The 16,190-nt window shown below is 44.1% G+C and overlaps 1 protein-coding gene across 1 annotated transcript; it reads left to right on the top strand.

Annotated features, from left to right (window-relative positions):
* Positions 1-982: 982 nt before the first annotated feature.
* Positions 983-4,555, top strand: LOC142497408 (indolethylamine N-methyltransferase-like). The gene is made up of 3 exons (XM_075605166.1): positions 983-1,217; positions 1,368-1,575; positions 4,017-4,555. Exons 1-3 carry the CDS (start codon positions 1,070-1,072, stop codon positions 4,444-4,446), a joined length of 786 nt encoding a protein of 261 aa, XP_075461281.1. The 5' UTR covers positions 983-1,069; the 3' UTR covers positions 4,447-4,555.
* Positions 4,556-16,190: the final 11,635 nt, after the last annotated feature.

Raw genomic sequence — 16,190 nt, 5'->3', positions numbered from 1 at the left:
AGTAGCACTACTTTTTCTTTTTTTAACATTGGATACATGGATTAACTAAAGAACAATCAGATTCAGCCAATATTAATAAGTAATATATTGAATAAACTCTGAAATATAATAAGAAACTCTGGTCACACAGTAACTGCAATGTTGGAATAGTAAATACTCCAAGGGCTAATAGCATGTGATTCCTCTACAGTCATAACAGCATCTTCAACCTGATGAAGAATTACCCAACATGGATGAGCTATCTCATGATATTGTAGAGAAGAAGCAGGCACACGGTCTTAATCAGCAGTGAAAAAGGTTTAATGTGCCAAGAAATACAATGTTTCGGCAGTAATACTGCCTTTCTCAAGGTGTAGGCTCAGTATTACTGCCGAAACGTTGGATTTCTTGGCACATTAAACCCTTTTAACTGCTGATTAAGACCGTGTGCCTGTTTCTTCTTCTCTATTGGATAATTTTGGGGACTTCAGGAGCTCCCCAGAACCAGAGCACCGGCAGCTAACTACCTCACTATCACCTGGATGTCTGTGTGATACATGATATTCACATGATAAAAGCTAACTATTGTGATCAAGATGTGTCCAGGACTGTTAGCAGGACTGCTCAATTATCTTTGATCATAATATTATCTATTAATATTACAATAAAAATAAACTGGACCAGACCAATTATGTTTTGTTGAAACCAGAAGCAAACACAAAACACAATTTTTTTTAGACACAAAACCACATCCAAAACAATGCAATTTTTATTAGCAAAATAATTAGTGCATATAGACTTGATGAATCATTGACCACAATAAATGCACAAACTTATTATCGTGTCATGTCAGATGGATCATTTCAATAATCCTAATGACAAATCATTATTCAGCCTACAAAATTAACAAACACGGATCAGCACCATCCCACGTGAATGTTTGTACAGAAGCTTATCACATGCTCTGATAATTGCTGAAATACTGCTATGCCAACCAAGCTACTTCTATTCTACCTTCTCAAGCTGCATCATAAGGCTTCTACACGTGCAACATAGAAGTAACAGGATCGTTACACCAAGGGGATGCACAATGGATTCCAGTCTCCACAAGCATTACCATGATGAAGAGTTTGATCCCAGAAGATTTATAGATACATATTGCTATAATGGAACTAATGATATGTTTGCGGAGACAATTTTATATCCGATTAAACAATTGTTTAAATGTTTCTCTTCAGGTACGTTAATTTATAGTTGATATTGAAGTTATTGTAAAATATTATCTACATTTTTGGGAACTAAAGCATGTGAATAAGCTCTTGTATTTTCTTCAATACTTTGCTAATGTGAAAAACAATATTATCCTATTTTCTAACCGTTGGGTGCAGGGCGTGTGAGAGGGGAAACCCTGCTCGATGTTACATCTGGACCACTCGCTTTCCATCTCTTAACCGCCTGTGATTTCTTCAAAGAGATCAATGTGATTGAATTTACCGACGCAAATATCAGGGAATTTGAAATGTGGAAGAACAAGGAGCCCGGAGCTGCTGACTGGTCTCACACTGCAAAAATAGTTTGTGATCTGGAAGGAAAGAGGTAAAGTATATTTCAGGAAAAATTATCATCTTCCAGGTGAGAAAAATTTGACCTCGAGGAAGCAGAAAAATCAAACTAAAGAATCTCAATGCTCAATAGGCATGAATGTGTTTAATATGTATTCAAGTTATAAAAAGACAAGAGAGACAATTCTACAAATGCCATGTTTGTTATGAAATTTTCATGTAAAACCACCGACAAATGTGACAAAGTGACGGTGTGAAAAGAAGGCACTAAACAGTAAAAGTGGTCACTAACTATAAAGTGACAATCAACAATAAACAACAATTTACATAGTCTCGTGAAAGATAGTGACAATCAATGTGCAAAAACAGTGATGTGAATATATAAATGTTGTAACTCCCTGCTCAAACCCACTGGTAGGGTTTGTCTTCACTCGTCCCCAAAATGTAGAATTAGCTTCTCAAATTCCAGTGGGAGCATGTAGGGAGAAAAACAACAAAACACAATGAACTAAGTGTAGACCATAATATTGTGTGGATAAAATTATGTGCAATCTTGGCTCTCTTGTGCAGCCTACTCACAAAATATCAGTGGTTTTAGGGCAACTTCAGTATACTGTGGTGAGTGTGTTCCTCTGAAGTGTGGAGATGCAAAGAAAAGAAATGCATCCAGAGTGCAGATCAATATAGTTAAAAAGGTATGAATTTTATATAGCACATCAAAAATGTGCACTTACTATAAAACAGTGTAAAATCAGCATGTACCACTCAATGTGAAAGAAGGACAGATCGATCGGTGTCTCTCTTCCTCTGGGCCATCTCACTCTATGCGTTTCACCAATAGAGTATGCGGCTTCCTCAGGAGTGTGACGCCCCCTCCCCAAATGTAGCTTTATATACCCAATTCAATTAAAAAGTGATATACTTGTCTGTAATGGATGCTGGAAACTCCTGATCTAACTTTGTATTCACATTATTTGAAAAATCAATATAAATATATGTCTACTCCAAGGTCAATCCAATTGATTGATAAAGGGATAAGGGCACTTATAGTGCTATAGTAATTCTAATTAGTCTCTGTTTAATTAGCCAACGGACTTACAAAGATGCCTTTAGTATCGTCCAAAAAAGGAACCACTGCTGACATGGAAAAAGGGGAATAGATAAACTCAGTGATGTCTCAATGTTAGTGCAAAAACCTTATTATTAATGCAGACAACTTTCACTGGGATATATTAGCAAAAAAAATGCTAAATAATGTGGATACAACTTCCATCTAGGTTCTTAGGTGCCTGTGCACCAATACAAATATTAGTTACACAATAATCAATCTATCTATCTATCTATATATATATATATATATATATATATATATATATATATTTCTCAAACTGTTGTATGTCGGTCTGTCTGTCCGTCCTGTATCTCCCTGTGTCTACGGGCAATCACATTGGACCTTTGGCCCGTCACTCCGCCTCAGGCCAATGAGATGGCTCCCTTGGCCCGCCCGCCCCCGCACACCTCTCATTGGCCGGTGTGGTCACACACACACACACACACACACACACACTCACACACTCACACACTCACTCACCCTCACACCACGTGCTCCTCTCCAAGATGGCCTACCACACGATGTGCAGCAGCCTAGGTAAGACAGTACACCCTGTGCCTCACACCCCTCCCGATGGCGTGCCGCCTCACACCTTACACCCTGCGCCTCACACTTTACACCCTCCGCCTCACACCTTACACCCTGCGCCTCACACCCCTCCTGCCTCACACCTTAAACCCCTGCCACAGAACACCCCTGCGCGTCCCGCCTCAACCGCCCAGGAACAAGCAGCGGAGCAGCCAGCCGGGGGAGCGCTGCATTACCTCGCGCCTCAGGCCATACCACACATGATGCTTCCTGCCGCCGCCTGCACGCGCCTCCATTGCCCAGACGACCCATCGGGGGACCAAGTGGCCGGCGGGGGGGGGGGGGAAGCGGCCGGCGGGGGGGGGAAGCGGCCGAGCCATCAGGGAACGAGGGGGTTCATAGAGGCCCGAGCCATCAGAGAACAAGCAGGGGGGGGGGGGCAGATGCTGAGCCAGCGGGGGAACGGACGCCCAGACGGGGGGGGCAAGCGGATACATAAATTATGACAATACATATGCCCCCTTCCCTTCCACTTCCTTCCCCCCCACCTTCACCCCCCTCCACTCCCTCCCCCTCCCTCCACTCCCTCCCTCCCTCCACTCCCTCCCCCCCTCCACTCCCTCCCTCTCCCCTACCCCCCTCCCTCCCCCCCTCCACTTCACCCCTCCCTCCTCCCTCCACTGCACTCCTCCCCTCTCCAGTCTTAAGCAGTCTTTTGCTTATTTTGACTTTTTATTGTTTTTGTCATTTGAGTGACACATGTATATTATTTTCTACATGTACCACTGTTTGCTCCAAAACTGCCATGTGATCCCTTTTTCATTTTGTCATTTCAGCGAGGAGTGGCCAGGAAAGGAAGACAAAGCAAGAAGAGCAGTGAAACGCATTGTCAAATGTGATTTAACCAAAGATAACCCTTTAGAGCCTGTTGTCCTGCCACAGATGGACTGTCTCATCTGCATGTATGTCTTACTTGTTGTTAGCAAGGACCACCAGGCTTACTGTAGCAATCTGAAAAAACTAGCGTCAATGCTAAAAATTGGGGGACATATGTTACTGGTGGGGACATATAATCAATCCTTCTATACGATTGGTGAGCATAAGTTCTTCTGTCTGTCATGTGATGAGGAGTTTGTTAGAGAGGCCATTTGTGATGCAGGTTTCATCATTGAAATTTCGGAAACATTGCCTAATAAATCTACCAGGGATTTAACAGATATGAAGCATGTTTTTTTTATAGCAGCACGCAAGGAGAGGGAGGTGTAGTCAAATAATTCTGAAAAAAGAAAGACATACAACAATGTATCTGATACTTTACACACTTAATGGAAAGGATGCAGCATAAATATCAGTGACTGCTTATATAATAAAATTAATTGCCAAATTTCTAGGAATTGTCATTTTTTTTCCAACTTTGTTTACTTTGTGTGTTTTTTATGGGATACAAAAAGAAAGGTACAGGGAAGACACAGATGTGCAGTAAAATGCATCGCATAACAACTTTTTATTTATAGCCTTAAGAGGATGGTGGGAGGGAGGAGGTATGGAGGGAAATAAATAAGACTTTAAGGAGAAGAAAACATATTGAAGAAAATTAAATCATTACTGGACCCATCAGCCCACCTGTGGCTCTACTACAACTTATATAAAGAACCAATTGCCAAAATGCACATTGCTGCTGCCCACCATATACTGTAATACAGGGGTAGCCAACTCCAGTCCTCAAGGGCCACAAACAGGTCAGGTTTTCAGTAAATCCCAGCTTCAGCACAAGTGCTACTGTCATAATGACTGAGCCACTTGTGCTGAAGCAGGGATATCCTGAAAACCTGACATGTTGGTGGCCTTTGAGAATTGGAGTTGGCCTCCCCTGGTCTAATACTGTATCTCATATCATCTAGGAATTGTAAATGTTTATGTGTAGCTGCAGTGACATACAGTAACAGGGATGTATGTGTACATATTTGTGTACATACACTATATATGTACATGTATGACAAGACCTTTATTATGTATCCTTTCATCTCTCAGGGATAAATTGGAAAAATGTTAAAAAATAACAGTTCATGGTCGGGTCTAGACTACAACTGAAGGCAGAGGGGAGTATTGGATGGCTGTGTTGCATCAATGACTCATTCAGAAAGCGGAAATGAAAACCAGCACACGCCGTCAGGAAAAAGTTTATTTTACTCTGGGAGATGGCAAACTCAAATTTGCCACACTTTCATGGCCAATTCGCCACTTGTGGCGATTGGCGACAGGGTTGCCTACCTCGCATCTAGATACTTGTTTGTCTGATTTGGAAAATTTAGTGGCGGACGATCCAGATATATCCATATTACGATTCATCACTAAATTCAAGACACCACAGACCCGTAGAGAACTCTTGTGAATTTCCACAAGGTGGTTAGAGTACATAAAATCCAATTGATTAACATTTTGAAAGGAAATATTTACAATAGTATATATTGTGACTCTGATGAAGCAAATAAAAAATATATATTTAACGTCTTTTTTAAGGCCCCACCATCGTGACGGTCTTTCTACACTAACTAATCCCTGAGGTCCTTGCCTCTGCCAAGATGGCTAACATTTGAGGTTATTTTGCCCTTAAACCAAGAAGTGTTATTCAATCCTCAACCAGCAGGGTGTAATCTGCTGCACCTGTTCCTGGCCTTTAGAGGAGCAATCAAAGCCATTTTTTTACATTTTAATATGCTTGAAGCTGGGGGTCTCGGGATCTGAACCCCATCCCACCAACACTCACTGGTAGCCACAAACCCTCATCATGACTGCCAAACGCCAGACATATATTTAGGGTGACCATATTTGTCCTGACAAAAACTTGGAAAACGAAAAAGTGAAAACAAAGAGTGCCGACTACGCATGAGCAAAAAGTGCACTTGACAGCTGCTCGTGTGCAATGCGCGATTAGTCCTTGCCGGCTGCTCATGCGCATGAGCGATTGGAGCTTGCCGGCTGCACATGAGAAACCGACAAATGCCGATTGTGCACGTGCGAACGGCGTGACTGTCCTGGCTAAACCGGGACATCTGGTTACCCTACATATATCAGATCCCAATAATCTTATACTTAGTAAATCTGTAAGGTCATGGGGTTAGCTCTCAAGGCCGCACCTTCTTGTTCTGTCCAGAATACTTTGGAATTCCCTTGAAGTTACAATAATTATCTGTAAGGGGGTCACCCCCGGTTCCCTTGATCTTCCTTTGCCCCCTGCCTTACCCCTGTGGCAGTGGCGGAAGGGGACGGCGACTTCTCCCGGCGGGCCCCGCCCTCTTGGTTATGGCGCGAGCTTCGCCCATGCGGAAGAAAGATTGCGCACGCGGTCCCCATAGAAAAGAGCTTTGCCAAGGACCACAATTCCCAGCAGCCTCTGGGGACTGCACTTTCACCCTTGTCACAGGCAGCATTGAAGCCAATAGAGCTGGCAGCTTCTCATGCTGCAGAGTTGCAACAATGTTGTGTGCAGACAGGGTTTTTGTCAGTTGAAGCAGGCTAGTCAGTCAGAGACCGGAGCCGCCCAGGGAAGGAGGTAGGGTACAGGAGTCAGGGACTCCCTGTACTAGGCCAGTATCCCCAGGGCCCGAGATAGCTCAGCTCCCCAGTAAAGTGAGTGTTGCCAGGGACAGCCCTCAGGTTAGGGACCCTGTCACTTGCATTAGTGGGAGCTGGGGAACAGAAGGAAAGAAAGGCAGCAGCAGACTTAGTGTTAAGTTGCAGGGTGTTGCTGCATGTGCTGATAGTGATCAGTTAAGCGAGTTGGAGTCAGGGAGCTGTGAGGGAAGGAAGGGTGCGGGGAGCGAGTGCAGCTCCTGCACCCATATAGGTACCCACACCCCAGGTAGGCCCCAACTCCCCACTAGATTAGTGGGTAAGTGCTGAGGGAGGCCCAAGATAGGGACGCTGCCCTTAGTGTTAGAGTGCTGCCTTGTCAGAGTCACGGCTGTTAGTGCTGTGAGGTCTGACAGGCAGGCACCTTGTGGTGTAGCACGTTGGCTGCACACATCCTTTGTGGGTCACAGCTTGTTGCTGCAGGCGCTGGGATTAGTTAAGTGTAGTCAGAATACTGGGACGAGTTAGGGGAGTGGGGCAGGTTATTAACCCCTGAAGGCCCCTAGGAGCTTTCCCTAAAGCCAATACAGGTTGCTGTGCTATAGGGATGGCCTATAGTATAGCGCGTGTCATTTAGTGTTGTGGGGACAGGTCCTATGTTAGGGATCCTGTCACGGTAGGGATGATTAGATAGGGACTCAGCGGACGCTGCGGTTCCTGTGAAGCGGTTCGGACCCACGTTGGGGTCCACAGAGACTATTCCAGAGTGGGATCGCCCTGGCGGTCCGTGTGTACAAAGGAGTCCGGTGTAGGATCAGACGGAACCATCACACGACGGATCCTTTGTGAAACCAGTTGGAGATCCGAGCACGGGAGTGCTCAGCAGGTACTATCTAATACACAAGTGCACCAACGGGCCCTTAGTATAAATAGTGACTGCGCAGTCACCCATTGACTCTCTCTGCAAGAGTGCGGGACATTGGGTGGGGTTCTTTGGACACTGGGTGGGATCACCTGGTGTTGGGGAAGCGTCCTGCTGGACGTCGCAGTAAGTGTCTCCTCGAGAGAGGGACACCTGTTCTGATATGTTATGGTATTGATGTGATGATGTGTTATATGCTGTTCCCAGTAAATGGTATTAGTTAATATATAAATCACTGTGTATGGTATTATTGATTGTCCTGCGAGGAACCACTCCCCCTCTGGTGGGAGCCATCGCAGGTGGAGGCGCTGCATCGTTGTTAGTGAGTACCCCTAGTATAATTGCCCCAGGTTCCCCGTGGCGGAAGCTCAGCCCTCCTGCGAGCCAACAGTAATGCACCACACTTATGGTAACCTTGTATGTTCCCTTGCACCCCACACTATATCTGCGATTGGGGGGGGGGGAATACCCGTTACATAGCTATGATCACTATTTGGCACATCTGGTTGTCAACTTCCCTGTAAACATGTTTGCTGATGAATTGATGTATTGACCAATCAAGTGGGCCCATTTATATTGGCCAGATTTGACTCTAATAACCTCTATGAGACAGAGGAAAAACAGGCACTTTTAAAAAATCATGTTAACTCCAGATTAAGTTAACCCTTTGTGTGCTCTATTGCATCAAGAAGACTCTCAAGAACAGCTGACAAGACCACAAATATTACCTAGAGGGCTTTGGGTTACAGGTCAGCAACAGCACCAGTACTGGCATGATGCCCGTTCAGCTAGATTCCTGAGGCTTTTCATTAATGGAGAAGAGATATATCATGTCAAGATTGTTTTTCTTCCTTATTTATAATTACATGCATGAATACTTAGCCTCATTCAGTAAGAATATGTAGACCCAGAAACCAGCTGAACAGAAAAAACATTGCACATATACTGTAACTACAGTATGTAAGTATTTCCACACTCTGTTACATAATTAAAAAAGGCAACACCCGATCTTCTGATAAATACTAATTCAAACCATGCAAATCTCTGAAGCTACCAAAGAAAGATGTTGTGTTTGAAAGAATTTATACATATTCAAACAAACAATTGAGGTCACCACTCTTTAGAAAAGATATTACGGAACTAGAGAAATAAATAAAGGGTATTGATACTCTGATTTATGAGGAGAGGTTAGCTAAATTAGATTTGTTTACTTTGGAAAAGAGGCATCTAAGAGGGGATATATTAACTATATACAAATATATTAAGGGACAATACAAGGAGCTTTCAAAAGTACTATTCATCCCAAGTACAGTACAAAGGACACAGGGTCATCCCTTAAGGTTGGAAGAAAGTTGATTTCACCAGCAACAAAGGAAAGGGTTCTTTACAGTAAAGGCAGTTAAATGTGGATTTCATTACCCATGGAGACTGGCCCCTGAAAAAGTCAGTATCGTCCTACGACAAGGACCTCAACATGTTCCACACCTCCTGCTAGCACCAGCACGGCTGTGGCACCTTCCACATTATGGCACAGGTGGTGTCTGGCTATAGTGCTACCAGCCCCAGCACTGTCACTGCTGGGGCACAGCTGAGTAGTAAGTATGGGGTGGGGTGCTTTATATCGGGGTCCCATGGCATAGAAGCATATGTCAGGGCTGTTGCTAACATAATGGGCACCTCTAATATGGTGGAAGCCAGTCGCATGTAAGGCAAAGCTGTGCTGTTTTTTTGGACGCTGGCTGCCGTCTACAATGTCATACAGGGGGACACTATAGGGGGGATCTTTGTCCCAAAACAATCTGAAGAAGGGCTAGGCACACGGATAATATTATCTAATGTGCCCCCCCTTCATACCGGATCCCCTTTTGTGCTTCCACCGGCTGGCCCTGGGGAACTTAAAGTCTCCGATTTTTAATCAATGTAAATATGACTACTTTATGTCAATAAAAGGTATGTTTTTAGTGCATATTTTGGGATACTTTTTTCTCTACTTTTTTGTTTTCCCAATACTACCCCTGCTAAATGGGAGGTTGCTGTCCTTGATAAGGTGACATTTAAGGATAGCACTGTGGTTATCCCTCCACCACCACTTAGCAGTGTCTCTCCTGGGTCAACTATATGGCCACAGGAGCAACCATCCGCAGAAAGTGATGCCTGTGGGATTAACGCGCTTTCAGGAAACTATGGCTGGTGCTGAAGGGGAGGATGAAGCAGTTAGTGAGGTGGATATAGGGGAGGGCGATCAAGTGGGCCCTTCTATTAATACCTTGTAGGGTCCTACTGTAGAAATCCCTCCCCAAGAATCCACCGAGTCTTGCAACATCCAGGCTGCACAGGCAGCAGTAGAGGAGGCCGGCAAGGCATTTTGTGCTACTGTGACTCCCCAGGCTACGGGGGATGCCACACCCTCTGTTGTCTTGCCTCCAGCCATTCTCCAACTTGCCCCCAATATGGTACTGTCAATGCCACTCTCAGGTCTTGCCATAGAGGGTGAAATAGACTCTCCTTATCAGACACCAAGAGGAGGGTCCAAAAAAAACAAGCTGAGGAGGGTAGTGCCCACAGAGGAGAGTGGGGAAATAAACTCATCAGCCAGGAGGAGCCCGGGGATGAACCAGTCATCCCCACCAGGAACTCACACATTTTCTGAAGAACAGTCTGTATAATCATAAAGACAGAAAAGGGAAGTTGGCCCTTGAGAAGTGGGAGATGTCACTTTCATTCTTCACTCTCTCCAGGTCTACATGAGGGTGTGACGGTGAGGGGGTAACCAGGCTCACTAATAAAGGTTAAGCCCACTTGGTTGCCCCTGATCTGTGTTTGGGGATCCTAGAGTGTCAGCTCTTGGACCTGCCTGTTGTACATGTACTGCTATGAAATGTATGTAAAATGTGCGACAATAAAAATGTTTGTGTTTTTACCTTTCCAGGAGTGCTAGCAAGCAGAGATTGCTGGGCTATGAGTTTCAGAGTAGGTTTTGCGAAGAAACTTTTTTCAGTTTGTGGCTATGTAGAGGGGTTCCAAAGTTATTGGACACCCCAAACATGTACCCGGGAATCAGGTCAGATTCTCGGCTACATGGAAGCACAATGCTCCAGTCAAAATCCTACCCTGAAAACGTTCTTGCAACTCACCGCCAGGATGTCGTGCTTCAGCATAGACCAAAAAGGTAAAGATAAGTGGCACGGGGCGAGGTATCCCCAGAACAGCACAGGAGTCCCTAGTCTCAGGGGGATGCCCAGTTCATGCCCAGATAACCTTAACCCTGGTATAAAGGGTTCATGGGAGTACTCCAGTCAGGGTTAAGACTGTGAGACTTTTATTAAAATAAAAAGTCTAGTTTGCAGAGTGTAAGGGATATAGCTAATGGGGAAACACAGTTAAGGTTTTTTTCACTCTATCTCTCACACCAACAGACTTAATACATTTTAATAAAGACAGGGTATAAGATATATTTTATTAAAGCTGGTATGTTTTAAAATATGTTATACATATACATTGTAACATAAGCTTGGGCCTTTTACTGCAGGACTCCACAAGTGGCTGGTAGGCTACCAAAGTGTGGTGCCACTAAGTGTGCTCTAGGTCCGTAGATCAAAGTAACACATGCTGCAAGAAGTATGAACAGCCACCTGTGCAGGATGGCTGATTTAAGTATCCAAGTCCTGGGATGATTACAAGCCATTCTGGCAAGTGGTCACCTCCCTAGACTGAGAGGCACCTGGCCCTGAAGGGAGCTCTGCATGACAAGTAGGCAAGATGGTGATTTTCGAGCATGCCCCTTTGCCATGCTGAAGCTCAGGTGCCAGGCGTCGCAAGACTGGCAAGCATGTGATTGGCAAGCAGTAAAGTTCCCACATTGCGGGTTGGCGGTACTGCTGTGAGACTGACTTTGCAAATGTTGTAAAAAGTTAGTAGCCAGCCCAGGAATGAGACTGCAAGCTGTGACTCCAAGCCCAAAGGATTGTCACCTTCACGCCAAGGTCGGACCGACCAAAAAAAGCCTTGCGGAGCTAGCAAGGAAACTGCTGCAGTACTTCAGAGCAGAATACCTTCCTGCCTTAAGACGCGAGTGCAGAAAATGATGCTGATGCCAAGAATTCTGGGAGCCAGGAGCATATCCGGGCCCGGAAGTTCACAAACCAGCTGGTAGAGTTTATTTATTTCTAAAATGTTTTACCAGGAAGTAATACATTGAGAGTTACCTCTCGTTTTCAAGTATGTCCTGGCCACAGAGTGATGATGACAAATACATGGTTACAAGTACATGGTTATTTTAAGTGAACAGGGTTAAACTTTATGTATAAAGACATTGCATGAACAGTTAAAGCTAGAATATGTTATAGGCATATGAAACAGTTACAGACCAGATTAAAATGTGAGACAGATTTTTTTTTTTAAAAGAACTTAGACGGTTGGTGGCTTTGAGAGTCTCAGGTAGACTGTTCCAGGTGTGAGGTGCACGGTAAGACAAGGAGGAACGTCCAGATTCTTTGTTGAACCTTGGGAATGTGAACAATCTTTTGGAGTCAGATCTCAGGTGATAAGTGCTGCATGTGGTAGGGGTGAGGAGCTTGTTCAGAGAGGCGAGTAGCTTGCCCAGAAAGTATTTGAAGGCAAGACAAGAAAGAGGAACTTTGCGCTTAGACTCAAATGATGATAGTTCTTTGAGCATTTCGCAGTGATGTGTGTTGTAGTTACATTGCAGGAGAAAGTGGCATATTGAATAGTGGTTTGCTAAGCGGAGTTTGGGGTGCTTTGCCATATACTATGTCCCCATAGTCTATAATTGGTATTAGCATCTGCTGTGTGATGCACTTTCTGACCAGTGGAGGATTAGGGAGGATTTGTTCCTATAAAGTACCAAGTGAAAATGTCTGCTGTCGTGTGCTCTGGAGTATGCTTACAAACAGTATTAACACATAAAGTTCCATATCACGGGTGGGTGTAAAGTCCGAGGTCCATAGCTCATAACACACTAAATAGGGTCCTGGAGGAACAGTAGTGTGATCTTACCTCCAATGGTGAACCCAGAAATAAGTAGTTTTGATAGCAGCCGTGTGCAAAGCACACACTTATGTGTAATGGTGTGGTTACCTCGCAACCCCCCTAGTTCCGGGCTTCCTGGACTGGGATGATAACATGAAAGCAACAGCAATGAAGATAGCATCCAAAAAGTAGCGCGGGAACCCATGTGAGTGGAAAAATATAAAAAGGCTTTATTTGTACATACAAATAAGTAGCAGTCTCTAAGAAAACTCCCACATGTTTCATGCCTGTGTGGCACTTTCTCAAGTTTTCCCTTGGGACTGCTTCTTATTTGTATGTACAAATAAAGCCTTTTTATATATTTCCACTTACCTGGGTTCCTGCGCTGCTTTTTGGAAGTTATCTTCATTGCTGTTGCTCTGGATCTGTCTGTCTTTTCCTATAAAGTACACCTACTTTGGCATAGGGTTCTAATGGCATGTCAATGTGCAACCCAAATGGTAAATGGGAGTCAAACCATATGCCCAGATATTTAAAACTAGTAAAAGGGGCTAGGATGGTATTAGAGTTGGTTTTGGTCTGGATCTCATTCATTGGTAGCTTTAGAAACGTAGCCTTGGTCCCAAATACCATTGTTACAGTGAAGTCAGTACTGTATTTACAAGTTTGTTTTGGGAAATCCAATTTTCAAGTCAGATTGAAGTACTTGCTCCAGGTCAGAGAGGCTAGGGCTGTGTGTATATAAGATTGTGTTATCCTCATACATGTTTATTGAAGATCCCTTACAAGCTGTAGGTAGATCCTTGATGAATAGTAGGGGAAACACAACAGAGCCTTGCGGGACATCGCAGGTGATATCGAAGGGGTTGAAATTAGAGCCTGAGATAGACACATGTTGGGAACTTTCTGATAGGTAGGAATAAAACAAATTTAAAGCATGTTTCCCTATTCCACAGCACTGGCATTTGTTTAGCAAGATAACATGATTAACAGTATCAAAAGCCTTTGCAAAATCTAGGAATATTGCACAAGTAAGTTGTCCCAGTTCCATACCACACAGGATCTCATTGCAAAACTTTAGCAGGATAATTAGCGTGGAGGGATTGGGGTGAAGCCAGATTGGAATTGGCTATGGAAATTTGTCTTGGTATAGTAATTGCTTAATTGGGAGTGAACACATTTTCCCATGGCTTTGGATAGTATTGAGAGCAGAGAGGTTGGTCTGTAGTTTGAAACAGTGTTTTTGTCCCCACCTTTTAAGATTGGGACAACTATGTCAGTTTTTCAAGTCTTAGGGATATGGCCTGCAGACAAAATATAATTGATTAGGGAAACAAGCAGTATGACTGGGCACCAAGTCTTAGGAATTTTGATTGCAGTAGGTCAGGTCCACATTGGCTGCTTAGTTTTAATTTGAGGAGCTTGTGTGTAATCTCCTCTCCAGATACTAGGACAAATTGAAAATTGTTGGCAGTGTTGGGAGAGGGTGGGGCTATAGGTGTTTTCCCAGATTGAGCTTCATGTTTGTAGTTCGGGTTGCGTTTTGCTATTTGCTAATAAGGAAGTAGCACACCCCACAAAGTATTCATTAAATGCATTTGCAATGTCAGTAGAATTTGTCAGAGTATTATTCTCCTTAATGATACTGTCACTGTAGACCTGGTCTTTTAACACATTTATATTTAAGGGATCGGTCACAAGGCAAAACAAGGCAGTGAAATAAAATGAGATTTATTTGGATAAGACCTCGGAAACACACAGAAATACAAAATACAGAGAACATACACACTTATTGCGGTCTGGGGGTTGAGATCTAGCCCTTCCCAGTTGCAGGGTGCCTGCTTCAGAAAAAGGCATTACCCTGTCCGCTCCGGTTGGTTCCAGCCTGCTGGCTGGGCTTCTCCATGCTTCTCTGCCGGTGTGAATAGTTCTAATACCCAGAATCACCTTTGGGAAGCCCACCAGCAGATTTTTGTCTCTTCAAATCTCCAACAAAAAAGAGAGTTATCTGCTACACTGCTCTCCCTTATATAGGGCTAGATGCCTATCTAATAAATCGAGGGTGCTGGCAGCCAATTAGAGCATGGATTGTGGTCGTGCAGTCAATGATAGGAGGGGAAAATTCAAAACTTTCCAATAAAAATCATGCCTATGAGTTTGAAATCCAGCAACCATTTTCCTGGCTAGCCCTATACCCCCTGTGTTCCTGGCTCCCCTGTGTCAAGGTTTCACGGGAGACCAGGGTTATCAACACCTTTTTATACGGGATCATTGATTGAGCAAAGCGGTAAAATAAATTGTAATTTATTTCAAGAAAAGACATACACACAATGTAACACAATTTACAGGGTTAACACACTTACTGGGAACGGGGCTAATGAATAAAACTATCCTCTAAACGAAATTCACAAAAATGACCTCTGTAGGAGCCCTTTCCAGTGACCGGTAGGTACTCATGCAAGTCCTGGAAATGATTTCGGCATGCAATGCCAGACGCGACCGCTACGTTCTTCAGAAGTGGGACTTAAAAGAATTCTTCAGTCAAAATTTTTTAAGCCGGCTAGAATCTATTCAGTACAGAGCACCTTTGAATTTGCCGCTGTTGGTTTGGTGCTTGGAATCTGCCCTCCTGATTGGCTGCAAGACTTCTTATGGGTTTTTGGGTCCCATTCACAAAACTCTACAGCCTATCAAAGCATGGGAATTTCCCTGCCAGCCAATCACCGATTTGCCAGTATTGTAAAGCCGGGTGGGAACCTTTTTTCATTCTGCAAAGGGGCATGTGCAACCTGGCACCTCTGCCTCTTTGCATACCGAGTCCACCCGCTGTCCAGGCTCCACAGAGTCTGGACTCTGGCAAATGGTTGCCAGATAGCCCTGTGTTAGCCCAGGAAGGGGGTACTGAAGCAGAACTGCGGTACCCCTCCTGTTCTAACACCTTGGCATCCCTGAGGCTTTCAAGTCCGGACTCCGCATAGACCCATAGGCACCAAGCTTGGTAGCCACCTGGTCTCTCGGAATCCATGACTTGGAAATCCCACAGTTCATTTACAGGTTATCAGCATATATACCTATTAAATATAACTCTTTAATAAAATATACTGAGTCCTGTCTTTTGTGTGGTAAAGATGTATAAGTCCCTATTCTGGTGTCAGGGATGGAGTGAGTGTATATATTGCCTACACTCACTAGCCTCATGCTTTGCACACGTCAGAAAAATAACTTTTAAAACTTTTACACACACAAAATCACTCTCAGCTTTATCACATAGCTGGAGCACCCCTTGAACCCCTATACCAGGTTTCAAAGTACCTGGGCATGTATCTGAGCACCCCTCTTTCTACTAGGGACCCCATGTATGATTGCAGGTATACATTAACCCCTTCATGCCCGTTTACCTTGTCTGGAAGATGCTGCAGCAGGAATCCTGTCGGTGAGTCTTAAGAACGTTTTCAGAGTCAGAGTTTGACCGGAGTAAGGTGCTTTGCTGTATCTGAGAATCTCACTCAATTCCTGTATCCAACTC

This window comes from Ascaphus truei, chromosome 6 (assembly GCF_040206685.1).
Source record: "Ascaphus truei isolate aAscTru1 chromosome 6, aAscTru1.hap1, whole genome shotgun sequence".
Lineage (NCBI taxonomy): Eukaryota > Metazoa > Chordata > Amphibia > Anura > Ascaphidae > Ascaphus > Ascaphus truei.
The sequence above is the reverse complement of the archived record's forward strand: the minus strand, read 5'-3'. Positions and strand labels throughout refer to the sequence as shown.

Excerpts from the sequence above, each read along its gene's own strand:
- LOC142497408 (XM_075605166.1), top strand. The coding sequence starts at position 1,070 with ATGGATTCCAGTCTCCACAAGCATTACCATGATGAAGAGTTTGATCCC. Across the intron at positions 1,218-1,367 it reads GTTTAAATGTTTCTCTTCAG|GGCGTGTGAGAGGGGAAACC; the intron begins GTACGTTAATTT and ends CGTTGGGTGCAG. Across the intron at positions 1,576-4,016 it reads TGTGATCTGGAAGGAAAGAG|CGAGGAGTGGCCAGGAAAGG; the intron begins GTAAAGTATATT and ends TTGTCATTTCAG.